At 47.8% G+C, this 12,521-nt stretch overlaps 1 protein-coding gene and 1 pseudogene across 1 annotated transcript; both read right to left on the bottom strand.

The window, feature by feature from the left end:
* Positions 1-609: 609 nt before the first annotated feature.
* LOC129032999 (uncharacterized) lies at positions 610-1,742 on the bottom strand (annotated as a pseudogene).
* A 1,530-nt stretch (positions 1,743-3,272) lies between these two features.
* Positions 3,273-4,842, bottom strand: LOC129032998 (serine/threonine-protein phosphatase 4 regulatory subunit 2-like). The gene is given in 3 exon segments (XM_054480889.2): positions 3,273-3,737; positions 3,989-4,028; positions 4,031-4,842. Coding segments are annotated over 3 exon segments (1,152 nt in total). The 5' UTR covers positions 4,748-4,842; the 3' UTR covers positions 3,273-3,342.
* Positions 4,843-12,521: the final 7,679 nt, after the last annotated feature.

Here is a 12,521-nt window from a genome sequence, read left to right as displayed (position 1 = left end):
ACTCGGGGAGGAGTTGATGTTGTTCGCGTTGAGAGTCTTTCACCTAGAGACTCAGGGAGGAGCTGATATTCTTGATTGAGGGTCATGGAGCTGGAGAGCCGGACAGGAGCTGATGTTCTAGGTAGTGGATCTTCCAGCTGCAGACCTGGAGAGGAGCTGATATTGTAGATTGAGGGTTATGCAGCTGAAGACTCGGGGAGGAGCTGGTGTCCTACTGTTAGGTTCTTGCAGCTGCATACCCGGAGAGGAGCTGATGTTCTAGATTGAGGGTCGTGCAGCTGAAGACTCGGGGAGGAGCTGGTGTTGTAGTTAGAGGTTCATGCAGTTGAGGACTTGGGGAGGAGCTGATGTTGTTGGCCTTGAGGGTCTTTCAGATGGAGACTCAAGGGGAGATGATAATTTTGATTGACGGACATGGAGCTGGGGACCGGGACAGGAACTGATGTTCTAGTTAGTGGATCTTCCAGCTTCAGACCCAGAGAGGAGGTGATGTTCTAGTTTTAGGTTCTTGCAGCTGCAGACCCCGTGAGGAGCTGATGTTCTAGATTGAGGATCATGCAGCTGAAGACTCGGGGAGGATCTGATGTTTTAGTTTGAGGGTCGTGCAGTTCAGGACTCGAGGAGGAGCTGATGTTGAGGGCTGTGCGGCTGGAGATCTGGCGGGGAGCTGATGTTCCGGTTTGTGTGCTGGGGAGCTGATTTTCCAGTTTGATGGCCGTGCACCTGGAGACCCAGGGAGGGACATGAAACTGGAACATCTGCTCCCCGCAGTGCCTCCAGCTGCATGGCTCCCAAACTGGAACATCTGTTCCCACCCGGGTCTCCAGCTGCATGGCCTTCAAACTGCACCATCGGCTACCCCTGAGTCTCCAGCTGCACGGCCCTGAAACTGGAACATCAGCTCCCCACCGGGTCTCCAGCTTCACGGCCCTCAAACTGGAACTTCAGCTCCCCACCGGGTATCCAGCTGCACAGCCCTCAAACTGGAACTTCAGCTCCCCACCGGGTATCCGGCTGCACGGCCCGCAGACTGGAACATCAGGTCCCCACCGGGTCTCCAGCTGCATGGCCCTCAAACTGGAACAGTTTGAACCCAGCGAGGAGCTGATGTTCCAGTTTGAGGGCCGTGCAGCTGGAGACCCGGCAGGGAGCTGATGTTCCCATTTGAGGGCTGTGCAGCTGGAGACCCAGGGGGAAGCTGATTTTCCAGTTGTAGGGCCATGCTGCTGGAGACCCAGGGGTGGAGCTAATGTTCCAGTTTGAGGGCCGTGCAGTTGATGATCTGGCAGGGAGCTGATGTTCAAGTTTGAGGTCTGTGCAGCTGGAGACGGGCGGGGGAGCTGATGTTCCAGTTTGATGGCCGTGCAGCTAGAGACTCTGCTGGGAGCCGATGTTGCAATTTGAGGGCCATGCAGCTGGAGACCCGGTGGGGAGCTGATGTTCCAGTTTGAGGGCCGTGCAGCTGATGACCTGGCGGGGAGCTGATGTTCCAGTTTGAGGGGTGTGCACCTGGAGACCTGGCAGGGAGCCGATGTTCCAGTTTGAGGCCTGTGCAGCTGGATACCCGGTGGGGAGTTGATGTTCCAGTTTGAGGGCCGTGCATCTGGGGACCCGGTGGGGAGATGGTGTTGCAGGTTGAGGGCCATGCAGCTGGAGACCTGGGGAAGGAGGTCATGTCTGAATTTGAGGGCCGTGCAGCTCGATAACCCGGCGGGCAGCTGATGTTCCAGTTTGAGGGCCATGCAGCTGGAGACCTGGTGGGGAGCTGATGTTGCAATTTGAGGGCCGTGCAGCTGGAGACCCTGTGGGGAGCTGATGTTCCTGTTTGAGGGCCTGGGAGCTGATGTTGCAGTTTAAGGCCATCCAGCTGGAGACCCGGTGGGGAGCCGATGTTTCAGTTTGAGGGCCATGCATCTGGAGACCTGGTTGGGAGCTGATGTCGCAGGTTGAGGGCCGTGGAGCTGGAGACCTGGGCGGGGAGCTGATGTTCCAGTTTGAGGGCTGTGAAGCTGGAGACCCGGGGTGGAATTGATGTTGCAGTTTGAGGGCCATGCAGCTGGATACCTGGCTGGGAGCTGAAGTTGCAGTTTGAGGGCTGTGCACCTGGAGCCCCGGGGTGGAGCTGATATTCCAGTTTGAGGGCCGTGCAGCTGGAGATTTGGTGGGGAGCTGATGTTCCAGTTTTGAGGGCCATGCAGCTGGAGACCCCGCGGGGAGCTCATGTTCCAGTTTGCAGGCCATGCAGCTGGAGACCCAGCGGGGAGCTGATGTTCCAGTTTGAGGGCCGTGCAGCTGGAGATCTGGTGGGAAGCTGATGTTCCAGTTTGAGGGCCCTGCAGCTGGAGATCTGGTGGGGAGCTGATGTTCCAGTTTGAGGGCCCTGCATCTGGAGACCCGTGGGGATCTGATGTTCCAGTTTGAGCGTGGTGCAGCTGGCGACCCAGGCGGGAGCTGATGTTCTAGTTTTAGGGCCGTGCAGCTGGAGACCCGGGGAGGAGCTGACGTTCCCGTTCGAGGGCTGTGCAGGTGGAGACCTGGGGAGGAGCTGATGTTGTTCTAATTTGAGTGTGGTGCAGCTGGAGATCCAGGGATGAGATGGTCCTGCGGTTCAAATATGAGGGTCCCGGAGCTGGAATCTACGTGAGGAGCCAATGCTGCCTCTGATGTGTTAGGTTGTGGAGCTGGAAACTCGCGGAGGAGCTGGTATTGGTGTTTCTAGTTGAGAGTCGTGGTATTTCCAGGGTTTCACAAAGGCCAGATTTTATTTCAGTTACTTAGAAGAGAAAGAAAATGTCTTCTGAAAAAGGTAAACTAATCATTACCAATAGGAAAAGTATCCACTGTATTCATCTCTTATTGAAACAGAAAAATATAACATTTCCCCCCTTAGAATAATGTATATATATATAACTTAAAGTTCCATCGTATGTAGCCGAACAATAAAATCTGGAAACCAGCATGAAACCCCATTATTCACATGTTAAAATGTTGAAACTATGACCAAAATATGAAAACTGCCTGAGCTATCAGAAAGACACAAGACAAAAAGCTTCTTGCATATGTATAAATTAAATGTGATAATCTCAAAAAACTGTTCAAAATTATAATTACTTTCTAGTTTAAAAACTTCAATCCTAAATTAAAAAAAAAAAAATCTATACACAAACCACTGATTTGCCCAGACCAAAGAAAGAAAGAAAGAAAGAAAAATCAGCGGTAAGGTAAGCAGGACCCAGAGGAGCTGGTATTCACAGTTCTTACATGTACAACTCTTTCAGGAAGTATCCATAAAGTACTTTATTTTACAACCTGCTTTTCTTGTAAAACTGAAGGTCTACTTTTTTACATAAAAGTTTTATACGGTGTTAAAACCAGAACTGTATGTAAAATACTGCATCTAAATGTTTCTAAATAATCTTGTTCCATTGGTTCATCGGTGACTTCCGTGGGTTCGTCATCATTTTCCATGGATGATTCTGAAAGAATCTCTCCAGTTTTACTGGAATTGGATCCTGCTAATTCTTCTGTTTCACGGCAGTCAGAAGAACCACTACTTTCAGGGCCTTCATTTTCATTACCTTCAGAATGTAGTAAATTTTTCTCAGCTTGAGACACATTAGATTCCTCCATCTGATTATTTTCCTCAGAAGTCTCTTCATTCATAGTTGAGGCATCATCAGATTCTTTTTCTTGATTGTTTCTTTCTGGGATCATTTCTCTTGATGTCATAAAAGACTCTAAAAATAAGCAAATGTTGTACTTAAATTTTATTTTCAAAATTCCTCCACAATTAAGTTTCATGAGTTCGGATGTTCTATAGTTCAAATCACATCCCCTGAAATTCAGCGGCAGCTACATACAGGTGGGAGAGAAGCCCAGCGTCGGCATTACAAGGAGTTCCGTGATGTACAATTCTTTCATGAAAACAATGAAAGCAAGAATTTGAGGATCTCCTTACTCCTCCCTTTTACGGATGGTCTCTCAATACCTTCTTCTTCCTCTTCATCCTCTTCTTCATCCTCTTCCGTACGCACTGCCGGGTACAACGACTTTCTTTATCTTTATCCTGAGATGAAGATGATGCTTCTGTTTCTTCTACCATAACTGAAGAAACTTCGCTGCAAGTCCTTTGACTGGCTGTTTCTCTGACTTTGCCTTTTTTGTCAAACCTGAGTCTTTTTACCTCATGCCCCTCAGCTTCCACAGCATCTTCATCTGGATGTTTATTTTTCAAAGGGCTCACTGAGGAGACTTCTGATTCAGATGTTGAAGAGTCACTGTGATTTTTCTCTTCATTTTGCTGCAAATGTGCCTCTTTGCTGTCTGTGCTCTCAGGCGACCCATTTGTTGTCACAGGGGCTGACAAAGAAACCTTTGGTCGATTAAGTGGCCTGGGTGTCCCAGGCCCATTTATATTAGACCTCTCAGTATAGCTTGGTGCATTTCCAGGAAACATAACACCATTCATTCGATTTATACTATTGGAATTGTTTTTTTCTGAAGGAGGATAAACACAGCTAACAACCATCACGTTCTTTTCTACTCCTCTGAGAAATTTGTCTGTTCCTGTATAGTTTCTCCTTGGATCTGTTAACAATTCACATAGTTGCTGAATAGTAAAAGGGATACCGTTAAATCCAGTGACAATTTTCAGTATTCTTTCCTTTGTTTCATCAAAGGGAATATATTCGACATTAGGGTTGGGAGGACCTCTTGGCTCAGGAGCTGAAGTTCTGAAATCATCCATCACTTTCTCCAGTTTGAAAATAAAATAGCCTTTAAATTGGGACCACTGAATCTGTTTCTCCAGTCTTGGCTACATGACAAAGAAACTTATCCAGGACAGGACAGACTTTCTTTTTCCCCCTCTTCTCAAAGTCTTCCAGCGCCTCCTGGAGCCTGTCAACGTCTACGGCTTCCCGGAGTCCCTCACAGTCTCTGCCTCCCTCTGCGGGTCTCTTGGGGACCGGAACTCGTCCTCCCACTCCCTCACACACACTCCAGCTCGCAGGCCAAGTGGGGTGGGGGGGAACGAAGGGAGCCAGGGAAACGTGTGAGAGAGGGAGACCGACAGAGCGAGCACCTCCCCAAGCCGCTACCACCAACCCTCCAACATGGCGCCTGGCACGTCACCCTAAAAAGTTATTTCTTGGAGAAGTGGTGGATGACAGAGATTAATCTGAGAGTTACTATTAATGGAGAAACTTAGAACTTACCATTTTTCCTGTGAGGTTTTGGTGCTGATACTGCTATTCTGTGAGTTCTGGCAGTTGAGTCCGTTCCCACAGCCTGGTGATGCAGCAGGTGTCACAGAAGGACCCTGTCCCAGCTGGTCCTGCTCCACTGCTATGATGGTGTGGCCTCTGATCTGTGACCGTGTCTTGAGGGGAGACCAGGCCCTTGATCACAAGCGTATCCATGGTGAGGTTCCGTGGATGGAAGCTCATGGATGTTCCTTCCTGATGTTCATCTGCCACCTTGCTGTTTAATGCATCTTGTTTATAACTGTCTTCCAAATATTGAATGGAAATAAAGCATTTGTACAGTATGGGTAAGGTATAAAGAATATCGACACATTGGACACAGAGGACCTCCACCAGGTTTAGGGAGTAGAATCTGAAGAGACATAACTTTGGATGCTCCCTGGAGGCCCTGCCTGAGTCCCAGTCCCTTCCCTTCTCCTACGGAGGGAATCACTTCCTGCTTTGGTCTGTATTATTCCCACACTTTCCTTCATAGTACGTTTCTTTCACCGTATGTTTACATCCCTAAAAAATATGCCATTTCATTTTGGAACTTTGTTTTGTTTTTGAGGCAGGGTCTTGCTCTGTTGCCTCGGCTGTAGTTTTGAACTTTGATGTGAGGAAATTCTCCTGCGTGGCTGCTCCTACACTGCAAGGCTCTGAGCATCTGCTCTATATCTATTTTTGTCCTCCATTCCCTCCCTGAGACCCACCCACACTGACATGGTTCATTTTCATTGCTGCGTGATCTCCCGTCATCTGAGGGGAACATGGGGAATGTCTTCATCTCCCTGTGGATGAGTGTTTGGCCAGGTGGGAGCCCTTAGGACTGTGTTTTGTTGGGAACGTTCTTGAGCATTTCTTTTGTACACAAGTGCAAGTTTCTTCTGATCATTAGCTTTCAAGTTTTAACGTTTCATCCCAGGTAAGAAATGTAATTTTCCTCATAACCCACAACACTCACCCTTTCATATGCAAACATAACAAAAATATATTTCACAACCATTCTTAGCAGTGCCTGGTGTTCCTTCTTCTCTCCATTCTCCCCAACACTGGCATGGCTTGGATTGTGGGATTTTTGCCCGTCTGGTGGGTGTCACGTGATATCTCCCCCTGTTAGGCTGAGCCCCTCTTCATGTTTTCATTAGCCATTCCTCCACATTTCCTCTTCTGTGGAGGGCCGGTTCAGCTCTTTTGCCCAGTTTCTGTTAAGTTGTTTGAATTTTTGCACTTTTCCTTTATTATTCCTATTATTATGTTTTTGAGACAGAGTCTCACTTTGTCACCCAGGCTGGAGTGCAGTGGCGCAATCTCTGCTCACTGCAACCTCCACCTTTTGGGTCAAGTGATTCTCCTGCCTCAGCCTCCTGAGTAGCTGGGATTACAGATGCACGCCACAACACCCGAGCAATTTTTGTATTTTTACTAGTGATGGGTTTTCTCCATGTTGGCCAGGCTGGTCTGAAACTCCTGTCCTCAGAATATTTTCACTGGATATACTATTCTAGGATGAAAATTTTTTTTCCCTCAGTTCTTTAAATATGCCATGCCCCTCTCTACTGGTTTATAAGGTTTCCACTGAAATGTCTGCTCCAAGATATACAGGAGCTCCTTATATGTTATTTGTTTCTTTTCTCCTTCTGCCTTCAGAATTTTTTCTTCATCCTTGACTTTTGGGAGTTTGATTATTAAATGCCTTTGAGGTCATCTCCTTTGGGTTAAATCTACTTGGTGTTCTATAATCTTCTTGCATTTGAATATTGGTATAGTTCTGTAGGTTTGAGAAGCTGTTACTATCTCTTTGAACAGATTTTCTATGCTGATCTCTCTCTCTCTACCTCCTCTAATGCTTAGATTTGTTCTTTTTAGGCTATTTTCTAGATCTTGTAGGTGTGCTTCATTGTTTTTATTTTATTTCTCACTTTATAGTTTTTTATTCTTTTTTCTTTTGTCTTCTCTGACTGTGTGTTTTCAAATAGCCTGTCTTCAACCTCACTAATTCTTTCTTCTATTTGATCAGTTGTGCTGGTAAGAGATCTCATGCATTCTTCAGATGTCAATTACATTTTTCAGGTCAAGAATTTCTGCTCGATTTTTTAAAATTATTTCAATCTCTTCGTGAAATATATTTGATAGGATTCTGAATTCCTTCTCTGTGTTGTCTTGAGTTTCACTGAGCTTCCTCTAAACAGCCATTTTGAGTGTTTTCTCTGAAAGTTCACATGTCCATCACTCTGAGATTGGTCACTCCTGCCTTCTTTAGTTCATCTTGTGAGGTCGTGTTTTCCTGAGTGCTCTTGATGCTTGTGGATGTTGGTCAATGCCTGGGCATTAAAGAATTAGTTATTTATTGTAACCTCCACAGTCTGTGCTTGTGTGTACCCATCTTTCTTTGTTTGTTTTTTCTGAGACAGAGTCCCACTCTGCCACTCAGGCTGGAGTGCAATGGCATGATCATGGCTCACTGCAACCTCAGCCTCCTGGGCTCAAGCGATCCTCTCACCTCAGCCTCCCAAGTAGCTGGGACTACAGGCACATGCCACCATGTCCAGCTGATTTTTGTATTTTTTTTAGACACAGGGCCTCAGTATGTTGTTCAGGCTGGTCTTGATCTCATGGATTCCAGTGATCCTCCCTGCTCGGCTTCCCAGAGTGCTGGAATTATAGGCATGAGCCACCACGTCTGAGCTGCTGCTGCTTCTTCCTTTCTTCTTCTTCTTCTTTCCTTCTTCTTCTTCTTTCTTCCTCTTTCTTCTTATTTCTCCTCCTCCTCCTCCTCCTCCTTCTTCTTCTTATTCTTTTTTGATGGAGTTCCACTCTTGTTGCCCAGGCTGGAGTGCAGTGGTGCAATCTCAGCTCACTGCAGCCTTCACCTCCCAGGTTCAAGTGGTTCTCCTGCCTCAGCCTCCTGAGTAGCTGGGATTACAGGCATGTACCACCACACCCGGCTAATTTTGTATTTTTAGTAGAGATGGGGTTTCTCCATGTTGGTCAGGCTGGTCTCGAACTCCCGACTTCAGGTGATCCACCCACCTCAGCCTCCCAAAATGCTGGGATTACAGGCATGAGCCACCGCACCCGGCCTCCCGTCCTTCTTGAGAAGGCTTTCCTGGTATTCAAAGGGAACTGAGGGTTGTGATCTAAGTCTTTGGTCACTGCAGTCACATCTGCATTAGAGGCACCTCAAGCCCAGTAATATTACGACTCTTGCAGACTCTTAGAGGGACCACCTTGGTGGTCTTAAGTAAGATCTGGGAGAATTCCCTGGATTACCAGGCAGAGCCTCTTCTTCTTTTCCTTCACTTTCCCCCAAACAAATGGAGTCTTTCTCTTCATGCCGAGCTGTCTGGAGTTAGGGGAGGGGTGACACAAGCACTCCTGTGGCCACCAGCACTGGGACTGTAGCAGGATGAGCTGCAGACAAAACCCCCCAGACACCGGTTTAAAGAAGGAAAAGGCTTTATTCTGCTGGGAGCATCGGCAGACTTGCTTCTCAAGAATGAAGCTCCTCGAAGAAAGTGTTCCTGGCCCTTTTAAGGGCTTACAACTCTAAGGCATCCATGTGAAAGGGTCGTGATAGGTTGAGACCTATAGAGAGCACATGTGGTTAGAGTTGGGGGTTAATCTTTAACCTCAGGCCTGGTCATCAGTGTGCCAGCTGGTCTTGCCACTGACTTCATTCCTGTTGTTTTTAAGCTTTTACTTCCTCCTTCTCTTCAGAGACAGGAGACAGTAAAAGAAATGACCTCTCTCCTCAGGACCATGCTGGGTCAGACCTGAAGCCAGCCCAGCACTGGGTCTCTCCCATAGCTTGCGGTAACTATGGCTTCACTTCCACTGATGTTTATTTAAGGCCCAAGTACTCTTTGGTGAGCAGGAGGTGAATGCAGCCAGGCTTGTCTTGTTCCTTTCAGGGTGGCAGGTTCCCTTCTGGCCCAGAGTGGGTCTAGAAATCAGGGTGAATCTCAAAATGCTTTTTGGGACCTAGGGCCTAGAATTGGGGATTTTTGGAATCTGCTTGATGCTTGATTTTACTGTAGGTGTGCTGACACCCGAGTTAAAGACAGCGTCATTTTCACTCTTCCCTCTCCTCTCCCCAAGCAGGAGTCTCTCCCCGTGGCTGCTACCACCCCAGGCCCGTGGCGAGAATGGCTTGGCGACCACTGATGTTTCTTCAAGCCCCAGGGACTCTTCAGTCAGCAGGTGGCAAATGCAGCCAGGCTTGTGTCTTTCTTTTCAGGGTGGCAGATTCCCTTCCAGCCCACAGCAGGTGCAGAAATGCCATCCAGGAACTAAGGCCGGGAATCTGGGACTTCAGGAGTCTGCTTGCTGCTTTATTTACTATGGCTGAGCTGGTACCCCCAGTGCAAGACAAAGTCCTCTTTACTCTTCTCTCCCTTTTTTTCAAGGAGAAGGAGCCTCTCTCTGTGGCCACCACAGCTGGAGATGTGCTGGGTCACACTTAAAGCCAGTAAGGCTCTGAGTCTCCCCCAAGGCCCGTGGCGAGTGCTGCCTGCCTGGCTACTGCTGATATTTATTTAAGGCCCAAGGGCTATTTAGTCAGGAGGTGAAGAAGGCTGCCGGGGTGGACCCTTTCCTTCCAGGCGACAGGTTTCCTTCTGGCCCAGTATGTGTCTAGAAATGTTGTCCAGTAGCTGGGGCCTAGAACAGGGGAGCTTCAGGACTCTGCTGGGTGAGTTATTTTACTGTGGCTGAGCTGGTACTCAAGTGACAAAGTCCTCTGTGTCCCCCTCCCTCCTCTCATCCGGGAGAAGGAGGGAGTCTCTCCCAAGTGCTGTGAGCTGCACAGCCTGGGGGTGGGTGAGGGTTGACACAAGCACTCCCTGGGCTGCCCCCACTGGTGTCTCACTAGGTCATATGCACCCCAAGTCCACTGGCTCCCCCCGCTGGTGTCTCACTAGGTCATATGCACCCCAAGTCCACTGGCTCCCTCTGCTGGTGTCTCACTAGGTCATGTGCACCCCAAGTCCACTGGCTCCCCCCGCTGTTGTCTCACTAGGTCATGTGCACCCCAAGTCCACTGGCTCCCTCCGCTGGTGTCTCACTAGGTCATGTGTACCCCAAGTCCACTGGCTCCCTCCGCTGGTGTCTCACTAGGTCATGTGCACCCCAAGTCCACCGGCTCCAGGGTGTTTCCAGGAATTGCAGTCCCTGTGGCCTAGGCTGCCTTTCAAGTTTATTTAGGACCGCAGAGCCCTTTAGCTGGCAGTGTGTGGCTTGCTAGAATTCAGGTTCACACCACTGAGATTGAGGATTTGCCTTTGCTAGGGCTGGTGTAAATGCTGTGTCTGTGAGTGCTGCCCTGTGTTGTTTTCCACTGTGACTGGGCAGCACTGAGTGCCAATGCAAAGTCCTATCATCGCTGTCCTCTGCCTCCCGCAGCGCACGGATTCTCTCTCCGTGCCGTGGGACTACTGCCGTGGGATAGGAGATGGGTGATGTTAGCATTTCAAGATCGTCTTTCCTGTCCTCTTCAGTGCCTCTTTTCTTGAGATGATATGAAAACCAGATACTGCAATTGTTCATCTGATTTTCGGTTCTTATGCAGGTGCTTTCTCATCTTGAGAGTTTTCGGTTTAGTGGTCCTGGGCAGCGGGAGGTGGGGGTTGGCGGGGGGGTGGGGGGGGGTGAGGGGTGATTGCTGGAGGGCCCTACTTGAGCATCATGTTCCACTTTCCTCTCACCACCTTTTCAACATTGTTGGGAAAGCCCTAGCCAAGCGATAAGATTAGAAAAAGAAAGAAAAGGTATAATGATGACAAATAGTTATAATTGGGCCAGGTGCAGTGGCTCACGCCTGTAATCTCAGCACTTTGGGAGGCCATGGCGGGGGGATCATTGAGGTCAGGAGTTTGAGACTAGCCTGGGCAACACGGTGAAACCCCGTCTCTACTAAAATTACAAAAATTAGCCAGGCTTGGTGGTGGGCACCTGTAATCCCAGCTACTCGGGAGGCTGAGGCAGGAGAATCACTTGAACCCAGGAGGCAGAGGTTGCAGTGAGCCAAGATTGTGCCACTGCACTCCAGCCTGGGTGACAAAGGGAGACTCTGTCTCAATAAATAAATAAATAAATAAAATAAATGCAGCCATGAAAAACAATGAGTTCATGTCCTTTGCAGGGACATGGGTGAAGCTGGAACCCATCGTTCTCAGCAAACTAACACAGGAACAGAAAACCAAACACTGCATGTTCTCACTCCTAAGTGGGAGTTGAACAGTGAGAACACATGGACACAGGGAGGGAACATCACACACCGGGGCCTGTCGGGGGGTGGGGGCAAGGGGAGGGAGAGCATTAGGACAAATACCTCATGCATGCAGGGCTTAAGACCTCGATGATGGGTTGATGGGTGCAGCAAACCACCATGGCACGTGTATACCTATGTAACAAACCTGCATGCTCTGCACATGTGTCCCAGAACTTAAAGTAAAATTTTTTTAAAAATAAATAAGTACAATTATCTTTACTTGCAAAGTTTATGATTGCTTCTGTATAATATCCCAAGAAATTTACAAAAACTTCTAGAACGAATAAATGAATTTGTCAAGGTCACGGGATGCAAGATTGCTATATTAAAATGATTTGTATTCTTGGTTGGGAGCCGTGGCTCATGCCTGTAATCCCAGAACTTTGGGAGACAGAGGCGGGAAGAATGCCTGAGCTCACAAGTTCAAGACCAGCCTGAACAATGTGGCGAAACCCTGTCTCTACAAAAAAAATAAATAAATAAAATCATTTGTATTATGTAATGGTATCAAATAATTATTAAAAATTAATTTACAATAGTGCTAAAGAACATGGAATTCTCAGGAAAAAATTTAACAAAAGATGTTCAAATTTTTAATGCTGAAAGCTACAAAATGTTACTGAGATAAATTAAAGATTTCAATTAATATACCACATTTCTGAATTGGCAAAAATATATGTCATTTATGAATTGGAAGATTCAGTATGATTGTCTTAATCTGTTTGGGCTGCTACAGCAATATAGATTAGGTGGCTTAAACAGCAAACATTTATTTCTCATGTTCTGGAGGCTGGTAAGTGTAAGATTGAGGCAGCAGAAGATTTGGTATCTCGTGAGGACTGGCTTCCCGGTTGATAGACAGCTGTCTTCTTATTGTGTCTTCACATGGCAGAGGGAGTGAGGGAGCTCTCTTGGGTCTCCGTTGTAAGGACACGAATCCCATTTATGTGGGCTCTATCCTCATGACCTTATCATCTCCCAAAGTCCCCTCGTCCAAATACCACCAC

This window comes from Pongo pygmaeus, chromosome 2, assembly GCF_028885625.2.
Source record: "Pongo pygmaeus isolate AG05252 chromosome 2, NHGRI_mPonPyg2-v2.0_pri, whole genome shotgun sequence".
NCBI classification, from domain to species: domain Eukaryota; kingdom Metazoa; phylum Chordata; class Mammalia; order Primates; family Hominidae; genus Pongo; species Pongo pygmaeus.
The sequence above is the reverse complement of the archived record's forward strand: the minus strand, read 5'-3'. Positions and strand labels throughout refer to the sequence as shown.